This window comes from Neoarius graeffei, chromosome 11 (assembly GCF_027579695.1).
Source record: "Neoarius graeffei isolate fNeoGra1 chromosome 11, fNeoGra1.pri, whole genome shotgun sequence".
Taxonomy (NCBI): Eukaryota; Metazoa; Chordata; class Actinopteri; order Siluriformes; family Ariidae; genus Neoarius; species Neoarius graeffei.
The window spans coordinates 75,374,794-75,391,222 of record NC_083579.1 but is presented as its reverse complement, the minus strand read 5'-3'; the positions used below and the strand labels follow the sequence as shown (position 1 = coordinate 75,391,222).

Sequence of the window (16,429 nt, the reverse complement as noted above, 5' to 3'; positions counted from 1 at the left end):
TGAGATTGGGCAACGTAATTTCTATCTGAATGATTTTGATCATTTTGGGCAACATTTTAAGATCATCCAATCAGAGTGCTAGCAGCAAATCACATGACCACCTGAGAGCTTCTGAAATTTTCAACAAAGATGGCAGCAGTCTCCAGCAGTGGAGTGAAGAAAAAGAAAGAGAGACAACTTGTATAATTTTTATGCCGGTAAGTTGTTGTTGTGTAAACCCAAAGTGGTGAATTTACCAACAGACGTCTATTTTTATGTGCTCAGGTTGAAATTAAGACATCAACTTTTGTCGGCTAAGTGTAAACTGCCGTTAGCTAACTACCGCTCCATAGAGAGTGAATGGGATTTAGTGAACTCGTGGTGTTTTTTGCTAACATAGTTGGCTGAAAGTTATCGCTAGCTCTGTCGGGATAACGTTAACTCTGCTGCGTCAAGCTAAAAGTGACAGGCAGCTCATGATTTTTTTTTTTTTTTGGGAGTTGTAAAAGAGTTTGTCCAACTTATCGTCTGATCTAATTCACATCCAGAGCGCGACTACTTGTGGAACCCGAGGGCAAAACAGTACAAGCTTCAGGATCTAAAGAGGAAAGAAAGCCTTTCAGAAGCTCCGTCAGCAGCATCTCCTGGTCCACGTCCTTTTTTCTTTTTTGCTGAGATGAGAATTAAACGTTTACGTTTTTGTGATGCATGTGTCAGTTATTAGTTATAGCATATGTGATTGAGCCTAGTAGCATTTTTTAAAAAGTGTTTATTATTAACAGAATAACGTGGTTATTTTTACCTCATCTCATCTCATTATCTCTAGCCGCTTTATCCTTCTACAGGGTCGCAGGCAAGCTGGAGCCTATCCCAGCTGACTACGGGCGAAAGGCGGGGTACACCCTGGACAAGTCGCCAGGTCATCACAGGGCTGACACATAGACACAGACAACCATTCACACTCACATTCACACCTACGCTCAATTTAGAGTCACCAGTTAACCTAACCTGCATGTCTTTGGACTGTGGGGGAAACCGGAGCACCCGGAGGAAACCCACACGGACACGGGGAGAACATGCAAACTCCACACAGAAAGGCCCTCGCCGGCCACGGGGCTCGAACCCAGGACCTTCTTGCTGTGAGGCGACAGCGCTAACCACTACACCACCGTGCCGCCCGTTATTTTTACCTATAAATGTTAAAATAATGGCAAATTATCTTTTGACTACAGTATCTATTCAGTTTTGTCCCAGAAGTGATACGAAATAAATAAAGGCTGAAGCCAAGACAAAAGTGACCGCTGCAAATGTTACTGCCCATCTTTGCAGTGTCCCTGGCAATAGATTTGCTCTTATCTGATTGGTTGTTGCCAATTGTCTGTTGCCCTAATTAGTTGCCCCGGGTCTCACCTGGTTGCCCGTTGCCCCGTGTATCATCACCTTTACACCCTCTGTTGTCTAAACAACACAATTACAGCCAAGCCGAGAGATTCCTCAGCCTGATCATAATCGTGATTCATTTTTTATTTCATCGATTCAAATCATCATAAATTTATCATCGCATGATATCATTACATGCCTACTGATGGGAAAGTTGACTGTGGAACTGTTTTTCCTATGTGGAAAAACTGTACATTCACCATCCACTTTAAAGAATTATCTAATCAGATAAATCAAGTGGCAGCAGTGAAATGGATACAATCAGGCACTTAAAGCTAAAGAGCTTCAGTTCATATTCACATCACACATCAGAATGAGAGGAAAAATGCTCAAATAACCACCAGGCTTGTTGTACTCGAGTCTGACTCGTGCCCTGATTTTAAGGACTCATGACTCGACTCGGACTTGAGCACTGATGACTCGGACTCGTGCATTAACTGCATTCGGACTCGTAAATTGGAGACGAGGACTCGGACTTTTTCTTTATTTTTTGTAACATGCCATAATAATTTGGCATAAGATATTTATATCTACATTAATCTTTATATTAATTTCGTGCAAGAGTGTCACACCTGCGCACCTTGGCGCATGCATCTGATCGGATAGACTCTCGGACAGCGCTCCGGACAGCGCGCGCACCAAGCGGACTCTCAGGCGCGCTATAAACGACTCGCACCCGCACAGGATTAAGGCGCAATCAGCGCGCCGATATAAAACCTGTGAAAACACACTTACTTTGCGAAGTATTGAGTTGCATTGCTGATACATTACCGAGCCTTATTTCCTTGTTTGGTTTCCTGATCTCTGATTTCCTGTTTCTCGTCTTTGATTCTGCCGAGTCTACGATAGCCTGCTTGTGCCTCGCTCAACCTGTTTCACCGTTTTACGATTTTGCCTGCCGTTCTGGATTGTTTACCGTCTTCACTTATATGAAAAAACACACCTTCTGCACTTCCATCCGTCTCGCAACCATCTCTGACAGAATACTTCAACTAACAAACTAATGTTAATGGTGCGAAAACAGCCACCGTCAAATGGTGCGGTTGGAGTGGACTCGACTCGAAATTTTTTTTAATGACTTGGACTTGAACACTGGGGACTCGAGACTGGACTCGGACTCGAGGTTTAGTGACTCGACTACAACACTGCTATTTACAACCGAGTTAATCAGAAAAGCATCTCGGAATGCACGTCAAGCCTTGATCCAGATGTGCATCACATCACGTTCCACTCCTGTCAGTCATGAACAGGAATCTGAGGCAATCCTCAGTTTCGGGGAGCTTGTGCCCACTGTGCCACTCCCTGTCTGTGAGTGTGTATGTTGTTTGATATGCGTTCATGGTTTGACTAAAGACAACATTATTGTTTTTAGGATTAGATTTATTTCTTTCGCAAGTGTTCGCTAATTTCTAGAAAACAAACTTCTCAGCCTGTTTAATTAGTCTGCAAGATCATGCTCTGATGTAATGATTAAGGAAGTGTTTAATATGAATACAAGCAGCATCAGCCTTCAAAATCACAGCAGTGTCGGAGGATAAAATAATCAGACCACCACAGAGTTGGTCATAAAACAGTAGCTCATTTGCTTTGTAATTTTTCCTCCCTCATCTCTGGGGAAAATGAGGATATGGCTGATCTGGATGGAGAGGAGCACCTACGGTAGAAATAGTGGAATTACCCCAGGTTTGTGTGTTAATGAAATCCAATCTAAATTGGGCTTTGTACCGGTGCGACCCAGTGATTTTATTTTCAGATGAGTGAGATCCGTCAGTGTTTTTCTTAGTTCATCCCCTGAGAAAATCTCATCTCTCATCTCATTATCTCTAGCCGCTTTATCCTTCTACAGGGTCGCAGGCAAGCTGGAGCCTATCCCAGCTGACTACGGGCGAAAGGCGGGGTACACCCTGGACAAGTCGCCAGGTCATCACAGGGCTGACACATAGACACAGACAACCATTCACACTCACATTCACACCTACGCTCAATTTAGAGTCACCAGTTAACCTAACCTGCATGTCTTTGGACTGTGGGGGAAACCGGAGCACCCGGAGGAAACCCACGCGGACACGGGGAGAACATGCAAACTCCGCACAGAAAGGCCCTCGCCGGCCACGGGGCTCAAACCCGGACCTTCTTGCTGTGAGGCGACAGCGCGAACCACTACACCACCGTGCCGCCCCCCCCCCGAGAAAATTCCAACCCAAATTACAGACTGACTGACTTTTTTTTTTTTTTTAAAGACATCCTGTGGTGCCAATTTTAATCCTGTCTTTATATTCATCTCTACTTTTGCAACTAGATGGCGTTTTTGCCTCTTGCATTAGGGAAAAAAGTTCTGCCTGCTCCTCTTCGCTCTATTTAGATCTTTTTGGCAAAAAATTAAAAGATGATATTTCCAGAAAATAATTTCTATCGTAGAAGAGAAATACTCCAGAGCCTTTGATCGGATGATTACTGCAGTGATCAATACGTTTCAGCTGGCAGCAGGGGCGGAGCCAGAGATTTTATTTTGCTGGTGCTATGGGGTTCCTTGACTTTCCAGTTAGGGTGCTCTAAAATTTAGGGGTTCCCATTCATGGGCCGGTCACCACAGTTTAATTACCTTCGCCAATGAGGTTATGCTTTCGGTTTGTTTGTTTTCCTGTAAACAAGATTACGCAAAAACTACCATTCTGAATTTCATGAAACTTGGTGGGAAGGTGTAGCATGGGCCAAGGAAGAATTCATTAATTTTCATGCAATTCGTCACAAAAAAAAAACCAATGCGTCTGCTGATTGAGTGTCCACATGTGAACGTTCATGAAGTTAAACATGATCCATTATGATAGCATTAGCAAATCATTAGCGATTGGTTACACACACAAAAAAAAAAAATGCACTCTGGCTAACAGGATGTAAAAGTAAGGTCAAAAGTTCAATGCGTGCTGCGCTCACTGGGTGAATCAGATCATCCGTGTTGGACTTTGATTTATTTTTAGACTAAAAAAAAACAGTTTGTTTTATTAATGTAGTTATTTATTTTTCAAATTATAAATTATAGTTTTCATACATTAAAAATTATAATTAAACCAAATAAATTTTGGGGGGACGCTAAAGCTAAACTATGGGTAGCAAGAGCACCCACAAGCCCCTACTTGGCGCCACCCATGGCTGGTAACAGTTCTTTTAACCCTAATTGATGCAGTGAGTAGATTCTCGTTTCTTAAACAACCATGCCGGAAGTTATATACCCTGATCATGGAAAAGATGTTACTGTGTTCAGAACAGTCCAATTATTGGCCTGGGTCAAGCAAAGAAAAAAAAAAAACTAGAGATTGCTGAAATGACTGGAATCGGGTTAAGAATTTCCCTCGCATTATTAAAACCTGGAATGATGGTTTTTCCAATTTGTGGTTGGAAAAAGATCCTGACTGATCATGATCAGAGATCACTTAAACGCTTGGTGTAAGAAAGGAAGGGAGTAAAGCGATGCACCCATCATACATAGCGGCCACTGTACAAGCCGCTGGAGGCAGTGTTATGATCTGGGGTTGCTTCAAATGGTCAGATCGAGGCTCAGGAACATTATACGGTATCAAGTCAGCTGATGATGTGAATGACCAGGTTTTTCTTCCCTGATGTCACAAGAGTAAAAAAAAATTAGAGCTCAAATAGTGAAAGAGTGATTCAGGAAGCATGAGGAATCATTTTCACACATGACTTGGCCACCACAGAGTCCCGACCTTAACCCCACTGAGAATCTTTGGGATGTGCTGGAGAAAACTTTACGGAGTGGTTCGACTCCTCTGTCGTCAATCCAAGACCTCGGCAAAAAAATTAATGCATCTCTGGATGGAAATAAATCTTACGTTGCATAAGGTTGTTGAAACAATGCCATGGTGCATTATGCATGCTATAATCTAAGCCAGTGTTTCTCAACCCATCTCAAGCGCCATCTAGTGGGCCGAGAGTTTTTCCCCCCAAGTTGAAGCTCATTTTTTACTTGTAGTCGGGTACAATCACTGACTTGCATCTGACATCACATCCACCTCATTAAGCTAGCGTCACACTACAGCTCGCGATGCTTTACGATGGGTTATAGATGAAAATGAGGCGGTTTGGTAGCGATGCATGGCGATATACACGCGAGTTAAAAGTTGCGGTCACACAGCAGGTGAACACTTGACTGTCCTGCCTTCACGTACTTGAGCCGCACTCGCTCACAGAGCACTGTGTGCGCTTTTGGGACCCAGTCGTTATGGGAAACACCGGATACTGATTTAAGCGCAATCAGCACGCACAGATACGGACGCTGTTTTCACAGAGGCTTTGTGAAGTATTGTCACCGTCACGTTTATTTCTAGCAATGTTTATAACGCTGTTTAAATCCTCTGTTTTATGATTCTGCGTTCTGTTTTGCTTTCATTTTTGTAAAGATCACGCCTGCTAATAAACACTCTTCCTGCACTTAGATCCGTCTATCTTGTCACATCCTAATTCCCAAATATTTAATCCAGACACATATAAAAAGTTATGCCTCCATGCTCTTCCAGGTTTTCATCTGTGTGTCCATGTAGAACGATGTCTGCAGCACCAGGTAGTTTGAGACGTCGGGAACTCAACGGATGGATAATTTTCCAACTGACAGGAAAAATTCTTCTTTGTTAGCGTGTAAGGATCTAATCCCATTGAGTGGTTTCGATATCCACTTCTTTTTATTGGTTTTAATAACTTGTTTGCTCAACACAAACATGGCAATAAGTTCTTGTGTTAATGGACCAGACTCCACTTTTGGATCATTAACCCCTTCTGACTGAGAATGCCCTGCGTACACGGTTTGGCTTCTGGCACATCCGTACGGTTTTAAATACAAAACCTACAGTTTGTTTTTACTGCATGTATTTAATTCCTGGGCTCCGATCTGGAACAGAGAGTGATGTTGGATCCCATTAATCCACTTTACAATAGATTATAATAGAATAGATGAGCCAAAATAATTGGGGATCTTTTTAATGGGCCCCGACTCGTTACAAGTATGAATAGGTGGGCCTCGAAGCAGAAAAGGTTGCGAACCCCTGCTCTAAGCTAAAAGTGAGCCAACAAAATGATAGCGTGCGTGACTTTTTTTTTTTTTTGGCCCGGGTAGTGCATTAAGAAATTAAGAACTGCAATGTAAACTCTCTGCTTCTTCTTTAGTACCTGAGGTGTGAGGTGATTGCCCATCCTCCAGTCCTCCAGCCAGTCTGTCACTGGATATTCCCAGTACTCCAGTAGACATTGCTTGTTCTGCTGAAGTCGACTCCCCCTCAGCTTCTTCATTCAGAGCGAAGGCGAGATCATTAATAGGTTCCTCTTTCACTTTCTGTGGGTTGGGATCCTCCAGAGCCTTTTCTGGATTTACCAATCTCTCATATTCTTCTGACAGCTCTTTGCTGACCTACACACCAAAAATAGAGCAACCCAATTAAATGTCATCAACGTCATTTCGATTAATATACAGCCCACAACAGGCTAGAATATATTCTTTCCATTTGTTTTATTTAGTGCCAACGGGCATGTTTTGATTATTGTTAAAATAATATTATGGACTCATTGACTGAGTAGGAGGGCTAGACCGTAAAATATTTGGTTTGAGGTCATGCCATACGAACATGACCAAGAGCCAAATAGTTTCCCGTCCGGCCCGACCTAATTCAGTCAATAAACATGTTATCATATGACCTTTTTGAACTAACATACACAGTGGAAAACAATAAACAACGGTGTGCGAAAAACGAAACAATCAATTTGGATTTGATTGGCAGCAAACCGTTTCTATGGTGAATCAGCTTTGCACAAGTTTGAAATAACAGTTTGAATTCTATAAAATACAGCTGACTTTACTGTTCTCTCAAAATGAAAACAATTTTAAGATAACATTGTTAGTAAACAAGAGTGCTCTGAGAGCACAATATCCCCCGCTGGCAACTGTGCCATAACTCTGGTAAAATGTGACTGAATTGAATGAAATTGCAATCTGTGTAGTACCAACATATAACAAAGAATCCTGCCAAGTTTCATGAAATTCCTCCAAAAACTGTGAGAGGAGCTGATTTCAGAAGGCGAGTACCCTTCCCGGGACGGACGGACGGACATACATCGCCACGACATAATCCCCCTTCGGGCCTTTCAGCCAGCGGGGGATAACAGTTGTGAGGGAAGTTGATTTCAGAAAGCAAGCACACCTTGATGAAATTGCCAAAGTACAAGTTTGTTAATAATCGAGGGCATAACTCTGGGAAAATTTGCCCAAATTAAACGAAATTTCAATCTGCGTATAACCGTCATATAACAAAGAATCCTTCTGCCAAGTTTGGTGAAATTCCGCCACAAATTGTGAGAGGAGCTGATTTCAGAAGAACGTACACCCTCATGAAATTGTCAGAGTACAAGTTATTTAATCAAGGGTCAAAACTCTGGGAAAATTTTCACAAACGAAATTAAATTGCAATCTGCGTATTACCGTCATATAACAAGGCCTTTGACCAAGCTTCGAGAAATTCATCCAAAAACTGTGAGAGGAGTTGATGTGAGAAGGCGAACACACCTTCATGAAATTGTGAAAGTACAAGGTTGTTAATCAAGGGCTGTAACTCTGGGAAAATGCGACCGAATTGAACAAAATAACAATATGCGTGCTACCGACATATAACAATGCCTTTTACCAAGTTTGATGAAATTCCTCCAAAAATAGTGAGAGAAGTTGATTTCAGAAGGAAAACACACCCTCATGAAATTGTCAAAGTATAATTTTGTTAATCAAGGGCTGCAACTCTGGGAAAAATGTGATCCAATTGAACGAAATTACAATCTGCGTATTACCGACATATAACAAAGAATCCTTCTGCCAAGTTTGGTGAAATTCCTCCACAAATTGAGAGAGGAGTTGATTTCAGAAGAACGTACACCCTCATGAAATTGTCAAAGTACAAGTTATTTAATCAAGGGTCAAAACTCTGGGAAAATTTTCACAAACGAAATTAAATCGCAATCTGCGTATTACCGTCATATAACAAGGCCTTTTACCAAGCTTCGAGAAATTCGTCCAAAAACTGTGAGAGGAGTTGATGTGAGAAGGTGAACACACCTTCATGAAATTGTGAAAGCACAAGGTTGTTAATCAAGGGCTGTAACTCTGGGAAAATGCGACCGAATTGAACAAAATAACAATATGCGTGCTACCGACATATAACAAGGCCTTTTACCAATTTTGATGAAATTCCTCCAAAAATAGTGAGAGAAGTTGATTTCAGAAGGAAAACGCACCCTCATGAAATTGTCAAAGTATAATTTTGTTAATCAAGGGCTGCAACTCTGGGAAAAATGTGATCCAATTGAACGAAATTACAATCTGCGTATTACCGACATATAACAAAGAATCCTGCCAAGTTTCGTGAAATTCCTCCAAAAATTGTGAGAGGAGTTAATTTCAGAAGGTGAGTACCCTTACCGGGATGGACATCACCATGACATAATCCCCCTTCAGGCCCTTCGGCCAGCAGGGGATAAAAAGTCAGTTCAAACTCAGATCAGCTCATGAAGATTACATCAATACAAGCCTATTAATTCTAAACAAAAGAGCTTTGATTTGAAAACAAAATAGAGTCGAGTCGGCAGTCAAGTCAGTTCAATCTTCTTCATGCAGTGATGACTCAATAACAAAATATCTGGGGGGGTTCGGAATAATGGACGTGTACTTGTATAAAGGTCTGTCTCAGAAACTGGGTACTGTGGGGGTACCCCACTAAATATACTCACAGTCAATAAACTATACAGTTTTGAATGGTGATGTTGGTTTTAATTTGAAATAAAATGATGAAAGAAATAATACAGATAAAACTAAATCTTTGATGTGAATATTCAGAATTTGGCAAAAATTCTGCAAATTTGTGGAAAAATGGCGGCTCGATCTGGGACATGATAAACGGTCGACTACATCGCATTCCCTTAAAAAGGTTGTAGTCCACTGAAAAGTCTACAGTTATCACTAATTGTATTTTAAGTTGTAACTTTATACACCTAAGGATTGGTGCGCTCACAGAATAATCATAACCGTAATAAAACATCACCCAAAATATTTGATCACCGTCGTAACTCCGTTTTCCGCAAACCCAAAACCAATACGATCGTGTGTTTTGATCTAAATGGAAAGCCTCAGGGTCGAGGTCACTACCTCACTAAAAGTAGTAACTTAAAATCACTACGCCGTCTAAAAATTTAGTTATAAATCTGCGATTTTGTTTTTTAAAACGAAAGCTGAAAGTTAGGTATAGAATATGTTTTTTACAGAATATGTTACGATGGTAGCTGGTCTTGTATGAATTTCTGAGCTATAAAATGAGTTGTGGTCTATTTTTTACCGTAGCGTGTTATTTGCGTGCGGGGAAGGACACACATTAACAATTTGCATGTGTAGAATGGAATTTTCCACTCCAGCAGTTAGAAGTTGATCGTGCTTCCATTTGCGGTCTTTCTGTTACGCGGGTGATCTGTTCGGACGTTATCACTGAAAAGGTGAGTTTTGACAGTTTTATTTTGTTTTAGTCTTGCAGTATAAGGCAACAGAATGTTTCTTTTTCATCTTACTTTCACATTTCGTAGTGTTTGCATATTTTTGGCCAGTATTTTGCAACCATGGTCAATTTAGATCGAACTTTTGATAGAATCTACGGCCAGTCATTTTGCCCCGCCCCCGCCTCGTGCTCCGTCCGGTGCGGTAGTGACGTCCTGTTACTCGCGCGCCGCAGCAGAGACCCGCGCGACCTTCAGCTGGTACAGTCGCTGTTCTTTTACCACCGCCGTTATTCTCATCTTTCCGGTGTGTTCTTGATTTTTCCATCGTGTCCTATTTTGCCGTATCAAATACCCAAACTGTATCATATTATTCATATTTAAGTGAATAATCAATTCAGTCATCATAACTTGGCATTTTTAACCCAAGCAATCAAAAAGAGGAAATTTATTCAATATTTTCACTCATCTGTGAAGGAGGGGCTTTAATTCTTCATGATGGAGTTATTTTATATGGAAATCAATTTTACAAAAGCGTTTGAATTGTAATCAAAAAAAATTTTCCACAGTGGAGGCCAGATAAAGCAAGATGCTATCTTTATTCTTATTAAACATGACAAAAGGGAAATGCAAAAAAAAAAATCGTAAAATTAGAAAATTTATTTTTTGACCATAATGTCCCAAATGAGAGAGTAGTTTCTGAGACGGACCCGTAAACAAGTGAATTTCTTCGCTCAAAAATACCTTTTTTCCCCCCATTTTCTTCAACAATTTCAGCTTGTTCAATTTGGTCTGCGTCTGATCAATCACCTGGAGAATAAAATTCACTTTCACTGTGCTCAGTTGTGTCAATTTTTCAAAGTAACAATTCAGAGCAAAACGAGAACAGCGGAAGGAAGCGAGGGAAACGGGTCCGGGGATTTTTTTAGACCAGATTCAAAAATTTGTATCTGCCCAGTCACATGACTTTTCCCAATGGTTTTATTAAGAGCACACGCGGGACAATACGGGTCAGATGATAAATTTGAATATTTTTCTGTTTGGAACCAGAGTTCATGAAAGGTTTAGACCATGACATAAGTCACTCAGGCACATAAACTGAAGAATAAATAATAACCTTGTTTACTATGTGTCTTACATCTGTATACTGTATGTACTGGGTCAGTGCTACACATCTCCATGTCATTTCAGAACATATTAAATGAAACCATTGTTGAAGTAATTTATTATTACAGCGGCAGCTACAATTACGTAGCCTGGGCCCGCCCATCCTAAGCGTGACGCAACACGAGGGCCTGTTGAGAGCTTAGTCTGGCAAGGCAAGCTATCTACAGCTCTTCCAAGCTCCCGAAAAATCGGGAACCAATCAACTCTGAGCATCTCCAACGGCCCTGGGTAGAGGCGTGTTCAAGGCACTGACGTAGTAGAACTGCGACCGGAAGCCATAGATTGTTTACAGAATCTATGCCGGAAGCGCTTCATTCACGTGTCCGCATCTATTACGCATAGATGCTGTATTGAAAGCATTCAACGGGAAGTTCTCATTGAAAACGGAGCAAAGAGCAGCCCTGGGGGTATTTATTGAAAGGAAGGACGTTTTCGCCTTGCTCCCGACCGGCTTCGGTAAGAGTTTAATCTACCAGTTAGCCCCGTCGCGTCGCATACGTCAGAGGAAAGAGTAATGTGATTGGTTTAAGCTTCGTCACAGCCTTTTCTGGCTTCGACCAGTAGCAAACTGAGGCATTTCAGGGAGGCGGGTCAACCACGGGCTCTGGGAAACGGTTGGGCTTAATATCTTGGCCAGACCAATAGCTCGGAGAGCTTTGAAGTCGCGTTAGCCAGGCTAACAATTACAGTCCATAATTATCGACACCTTTTCAGATTTATCAATAAAAAGAATTTTACAAAGGTGAGTTTCAGTTACAACAGCTATTATTGGCTAATTAATCAGCTGGAAGACCCGCCTCACCCTTTGATCTTGTCGTCTGATGACACAGCTCGATACCGGAGATGGAATTTTTTCAGCACGATCAGCAATTTTTCGGAAAACCCAGACGTGATCATCGCAGGTAAACGTGGTGGAAAGATCATGGACATGTTTTACTGATCAAATTCACCGATATTTCATGATCTCCTCGTTGAAACCTACTTAGTTTCTGACTCTTTCATTCGACAGCCGCCATTTTGTATCTAAACGCGCGTTTGAGAAGTCACGTGAGGTGTCGATAATAGCGATCACTTTCACCGGTGTCCACCATTATCGACACCCTGTGGGATTAAGGGTTCTCACACGAACAAAAAGAACAGAGCACATTACTCCAATTCTAAGGTCCCTTCACTGGCTTCCAGTAAGCTACAGAATTGACTTTAAAGCATTGCTGCTGGTGTACAAATCTCTAAATGGTACAGGGCCCAATTACCTCTCTGATATGTTGCAGCGGCCTAACCCAATCAGATCTACCAGATCAAAACAGAAAAATTTACTATTAAAACCAGTTGTTAAAACAAAGTGTGGTGAAGCAGCTTTTAGCTACTATGCAGTACAGCTATGGAACCAACTGCCAGAGGACATTAAAAATGCTCCTGCTGTTGGCAGCTTCAAATCTAGGTTAAAGACCAAGCTGTTTTCAGATGCTTTCTGTTAAATAATTAATATTGTCTTCTTTACATTTTTTATAATCTTTACTTTCTCTGCATGTTTTAAATTTACTTTAACTTTATTCTATTTTATTCTTTTTTCTCCTCCTATTTGAACTACTACTTATTTCTACTATTGTTTAATTCTTATTATTTTCTTTTAATTATTTTAATTAATTGTTTTAGAATAAAAATAAAATTATTTTATGTAATTTTATTTCTCTATTGTTTACTGTTTTTGTTTTTACTTCTGTAAAGCACATTGAACTGCCATTGTGTATGAAATGTGCTATATAAATACACTTGCCTTGCCTTGCCTTAAGGGACATTTACAACTGTTATGGATCGATCTTTGTGTAACATTGTTGAAGTAGATTTTTTTATTTTTTATTTAACCTTTATTTTACCAGGAGAGAAGACCCATTGAGATTAATAATCTGTTTTACAAGGGCGTCCTGGCCAAGAGGCAGCACAGGTTACAAAATTAAAATGACAATTTACAGGAGTCTGATTAAAAGAAAAAAAAATCATTTAAAACAGTTACAAGTCAGGGACGCCATCTCAAGTGCTCTCAGTCTGGAGTTAAAATCGCTCAATGGAATAAGTTTTTATTTTTAGGTCCTTTTGCAGCTTGTTCCAGGTGGTGGGGGCAGAGAAAACAAAAGCTCTTTTTCCCTGCTCTGTGCGGACGGATGGGACCGAGAGCAGCAAATGATCATTGGAGCGCAGGCCATAAGAGTCAAGGTTCCTCAGTGTGATTAGGTTACTGATGTAGGGTGGCAGTAGTCCAAGTATTGCCTTGTATATAAAGGTATACCAGTGAGTCAGCCTCCTGGTAGACAGTGACAGCTATCCGACTCAGGAATATAGTTCGCAGTGATGGGTCAAGGCCCTACAATTAGTGATGAACCTCAGGGCAGCATGATGCACAGAGTCAGTCTTACTCAGGCATTGAGCTGAAGCGTTCATGTACAACAAGTCTCCATAGTCCAAAATAGATAAACAGGTTGCAGCGACAAGGCGCTTCTTATCATCAAAAGAAAAACAAAATTTATTTCTAAATTAAAAAAAACCCAGCTTCAGTTTAAGTTTCTTAACAAGATTTTCAATGTGGGCTTTGAATGTCAGGGTGTCATCAAGCAAGATATTTATACGCGTGGACCACCTCTACTTCATTTCCCTCAAGAGTGAATACTGTGGGGATGTTTAACAGTCCCTTCCTTGGCTTTGAAAACAACATTTGTTTAGTCTTGTTCGCGTTAAGTACTAATTTTAGCTGCAGAAATGCGTGCCGGATCGCATCAAAGGCCTTCTGCAGGGATTCAACAGCATTAGTAGGGGATGACCCACAGCAGTAAATGATTGTATCATCGGCATAGAAATGCATATTTGCATCAGACACATTTTGACCCACGTCATTTATATACATAATGAATAGAAGGGGACCTAATATAGAACCCTGTGGCACCCCCTTGTGGACACTCACAAATTCTGAACACAAGTCATCATATTTGATACATTGGGTCCTATCACTTAAATAATTTGTGAACCAGGAAACTGCATGATCTGAAAGACCAAAACTGGAGAGCCTTTTCTTTAAAACTGTGTGGTCCACAGTATCGAACGCCTTTGACAGGTCAATGAAAAGCGCAGCACAGTACTGTTTTTTATCAAGGGCAACAAATATGTCATTAATCACTTTTGTGGCAGCAGTGACAGTACTGTGCTTTTTCCTAAAACCTGATTGCAGCTTTGAAAGAAGGTCGTTTGAGTATAAAAAAAAAATCTTTGAGTTGCTCACACACCAGAGATTCAAGGATTTTTGACAGGACACACAAATTAGATATTGGCCTGTAATTGGTTAATACTGCTGGATCACCTCCTTTTAAAAGAGGAATAACAAAAGGTAGGGTGACCAGACGTCCCGGTTTTACCGGGACAGTCCCGATTTGGGGTTGTGTGTCCCGAGTCCCGACAAAAGTCTGTCGGGACACGGATATGTCCCGGTTTTCGCCACTTGCGACGTTTGAGACTGAGCAGCGTGGGAATCATTAGCGGAGAAATGTCTGCATTTACTATTTTGATGAATTGACAGGAATTGCAGACTTTCCTGGTTACTGCCCCCTGGCCCTGTGGCATGGGTGTTTATTTAGCCACATTATTCCAGACAACAGAACGTGCTGCCATGCAACAATAAAATAAACATTAACTGGCGCGAATGTTCTTTGTCTAGCAGCTAGCAGCAGTAATGCCGCAGCAATTATGCCGAAAAGAAAATGTACCTTTTCCAAAGATTTACAGGGCACCTACCCCTTCCTCCAAGAGGTGCAGAACAATGCGCACGAAGCCTACTGCACACACTAAGTGTTCCTTCTCCGTAGCCCACGGTGGTAACGCCGATATACAGGATCACATTAAAACGGCTAAACACAAGCGGTGGGTTGAGGCAGGGCTAATGCATTTTGTTCAGGGTGGGTGGATTGACAGTCGCCTTAGCTTTGTTCCTGTGCTTTGTTCTTGTACTGAGTTGGGTAGCCTATGTTGCAAATGCTGTGCGCTCCTGTGGGGGCTTTCCTCAGGCTGTCGCCCCTCTCCTCCTTTATTGCTGTTTTGTTTGAGTGTATATTCTCAAATCACTTGTCTCTTTTTTTGTTTCTGTTTAACATACCATTCTGACAGTTTGGCCATATTGCTGTGTTGAACAGCTTGTTGCACCTTCCATTAAAGTGTTCACTTTTGTACACATCTTCTTGCTTTATTCATTCAGTTGTGGGGAATGGTTAGTAAGGTTGATTCTGACCTAGGCTATGTTGAGGTCACATATCTACTTTTTAAGTTCATGCTATAGTGCATACAATTTTAGAGATATAGCCTACATGTGCATATGCATTCTTCTTGGTGTCTCACAAACAGGTGAAATAAATCAGTTTAAATTTGGCCTATGGACATAGCCTGGCCTATTGAGGTTTTTCACCCACGTGACCAAGTCATGTGATGCTGCCATTTTGGACGTCACGGCTCGAATCAGTTTGAATACGAGGAAGGCGACAAACGAAAAACATAAAAGAAAAAGGAGCGAGATGCAGAAAACACCTTCACTATCCAGCGACGTAGGGCATTTACAGGGCGAGCAGAGGGAGAGGTATTTGCAAAAATTGAGGTTAGCAGGCTTAGAGAACGACGTTTACCTGCTTCCACCAGGATTGTTCACTGACGTACGGAAGTACACGAAGCCCTCGTCTTTACCTGACTTCGGCCCACATGATCTGTATACCTATGTCGTTAAAAACCCGTCGCCATACACAGGTATTGATCTGAAAGCGTATAAGAGTTTGGATACCTACAAATATTTTGTGTCAGGCTGGGTAACATGCCTACATCAGCGGGTCGTCCCTGGAGCCGGTGGTCGCCATCTTATTACAGCTAAGGTTTGTTCACATTTTCATTTACTTTCGGTCCTCAGGATAAACAAAATGTTATTAAATGTCATTGAAATAACTTCTTAGTCTGTTGAGACATGGCCCGTTATAAATTTGCTGTTACCAGGCAATGACCAAGAACTGTATTATTAGGGTCGGTGTCTGTGTTGTAGCAGTGTACTAGCAGCTAGCTGTTAGCACTAGCTAATGTCAACAACATAGTAGCTAGTATGTTACTGTAGCAATGTTTACGTTCAGTCATTTGGATGACTGTTAAAACCTTTCAGTCTCAAGTTTTTCCTTTACTGTATTTACTAGTTTACTGTAATTATGATCCGGCAGCTATTTACACCGGATCCAGTGTAAATAGGTGCCGGAGCGCGCTCCGGCTTGCTCCCCCTCAAATTAAGCAGCACGCTCCGGCT

At 41.3% G+C, this 16,429-nt stretch overlaps 1 protein-coding gene across 2 annotated transcripts in view; it reads right to left on the bottom strand.

Annotated features, from left to right (window-relative positions):
• Positions 1-16,429, bottom strand: part of supt7l (SPT7 like, STAGA complex subunit gamma) — a 31,662-nt gene that overhangs the window by 1,532 nt on the left and 13,701 nt on the right. For both annotated transcript variants that reach the window (XM_060933180.1, XM_060933179.1), the window contains exon 4: positions 6,598-6,835. In XM_060933180.1, the coding sequence (XP_060789163.1) occupies positions 6,598-6,835 (238 nt within the window). The remainder of the gene's footprint in view (positions 1-6,597; positions 6,836-16,429) is intronic.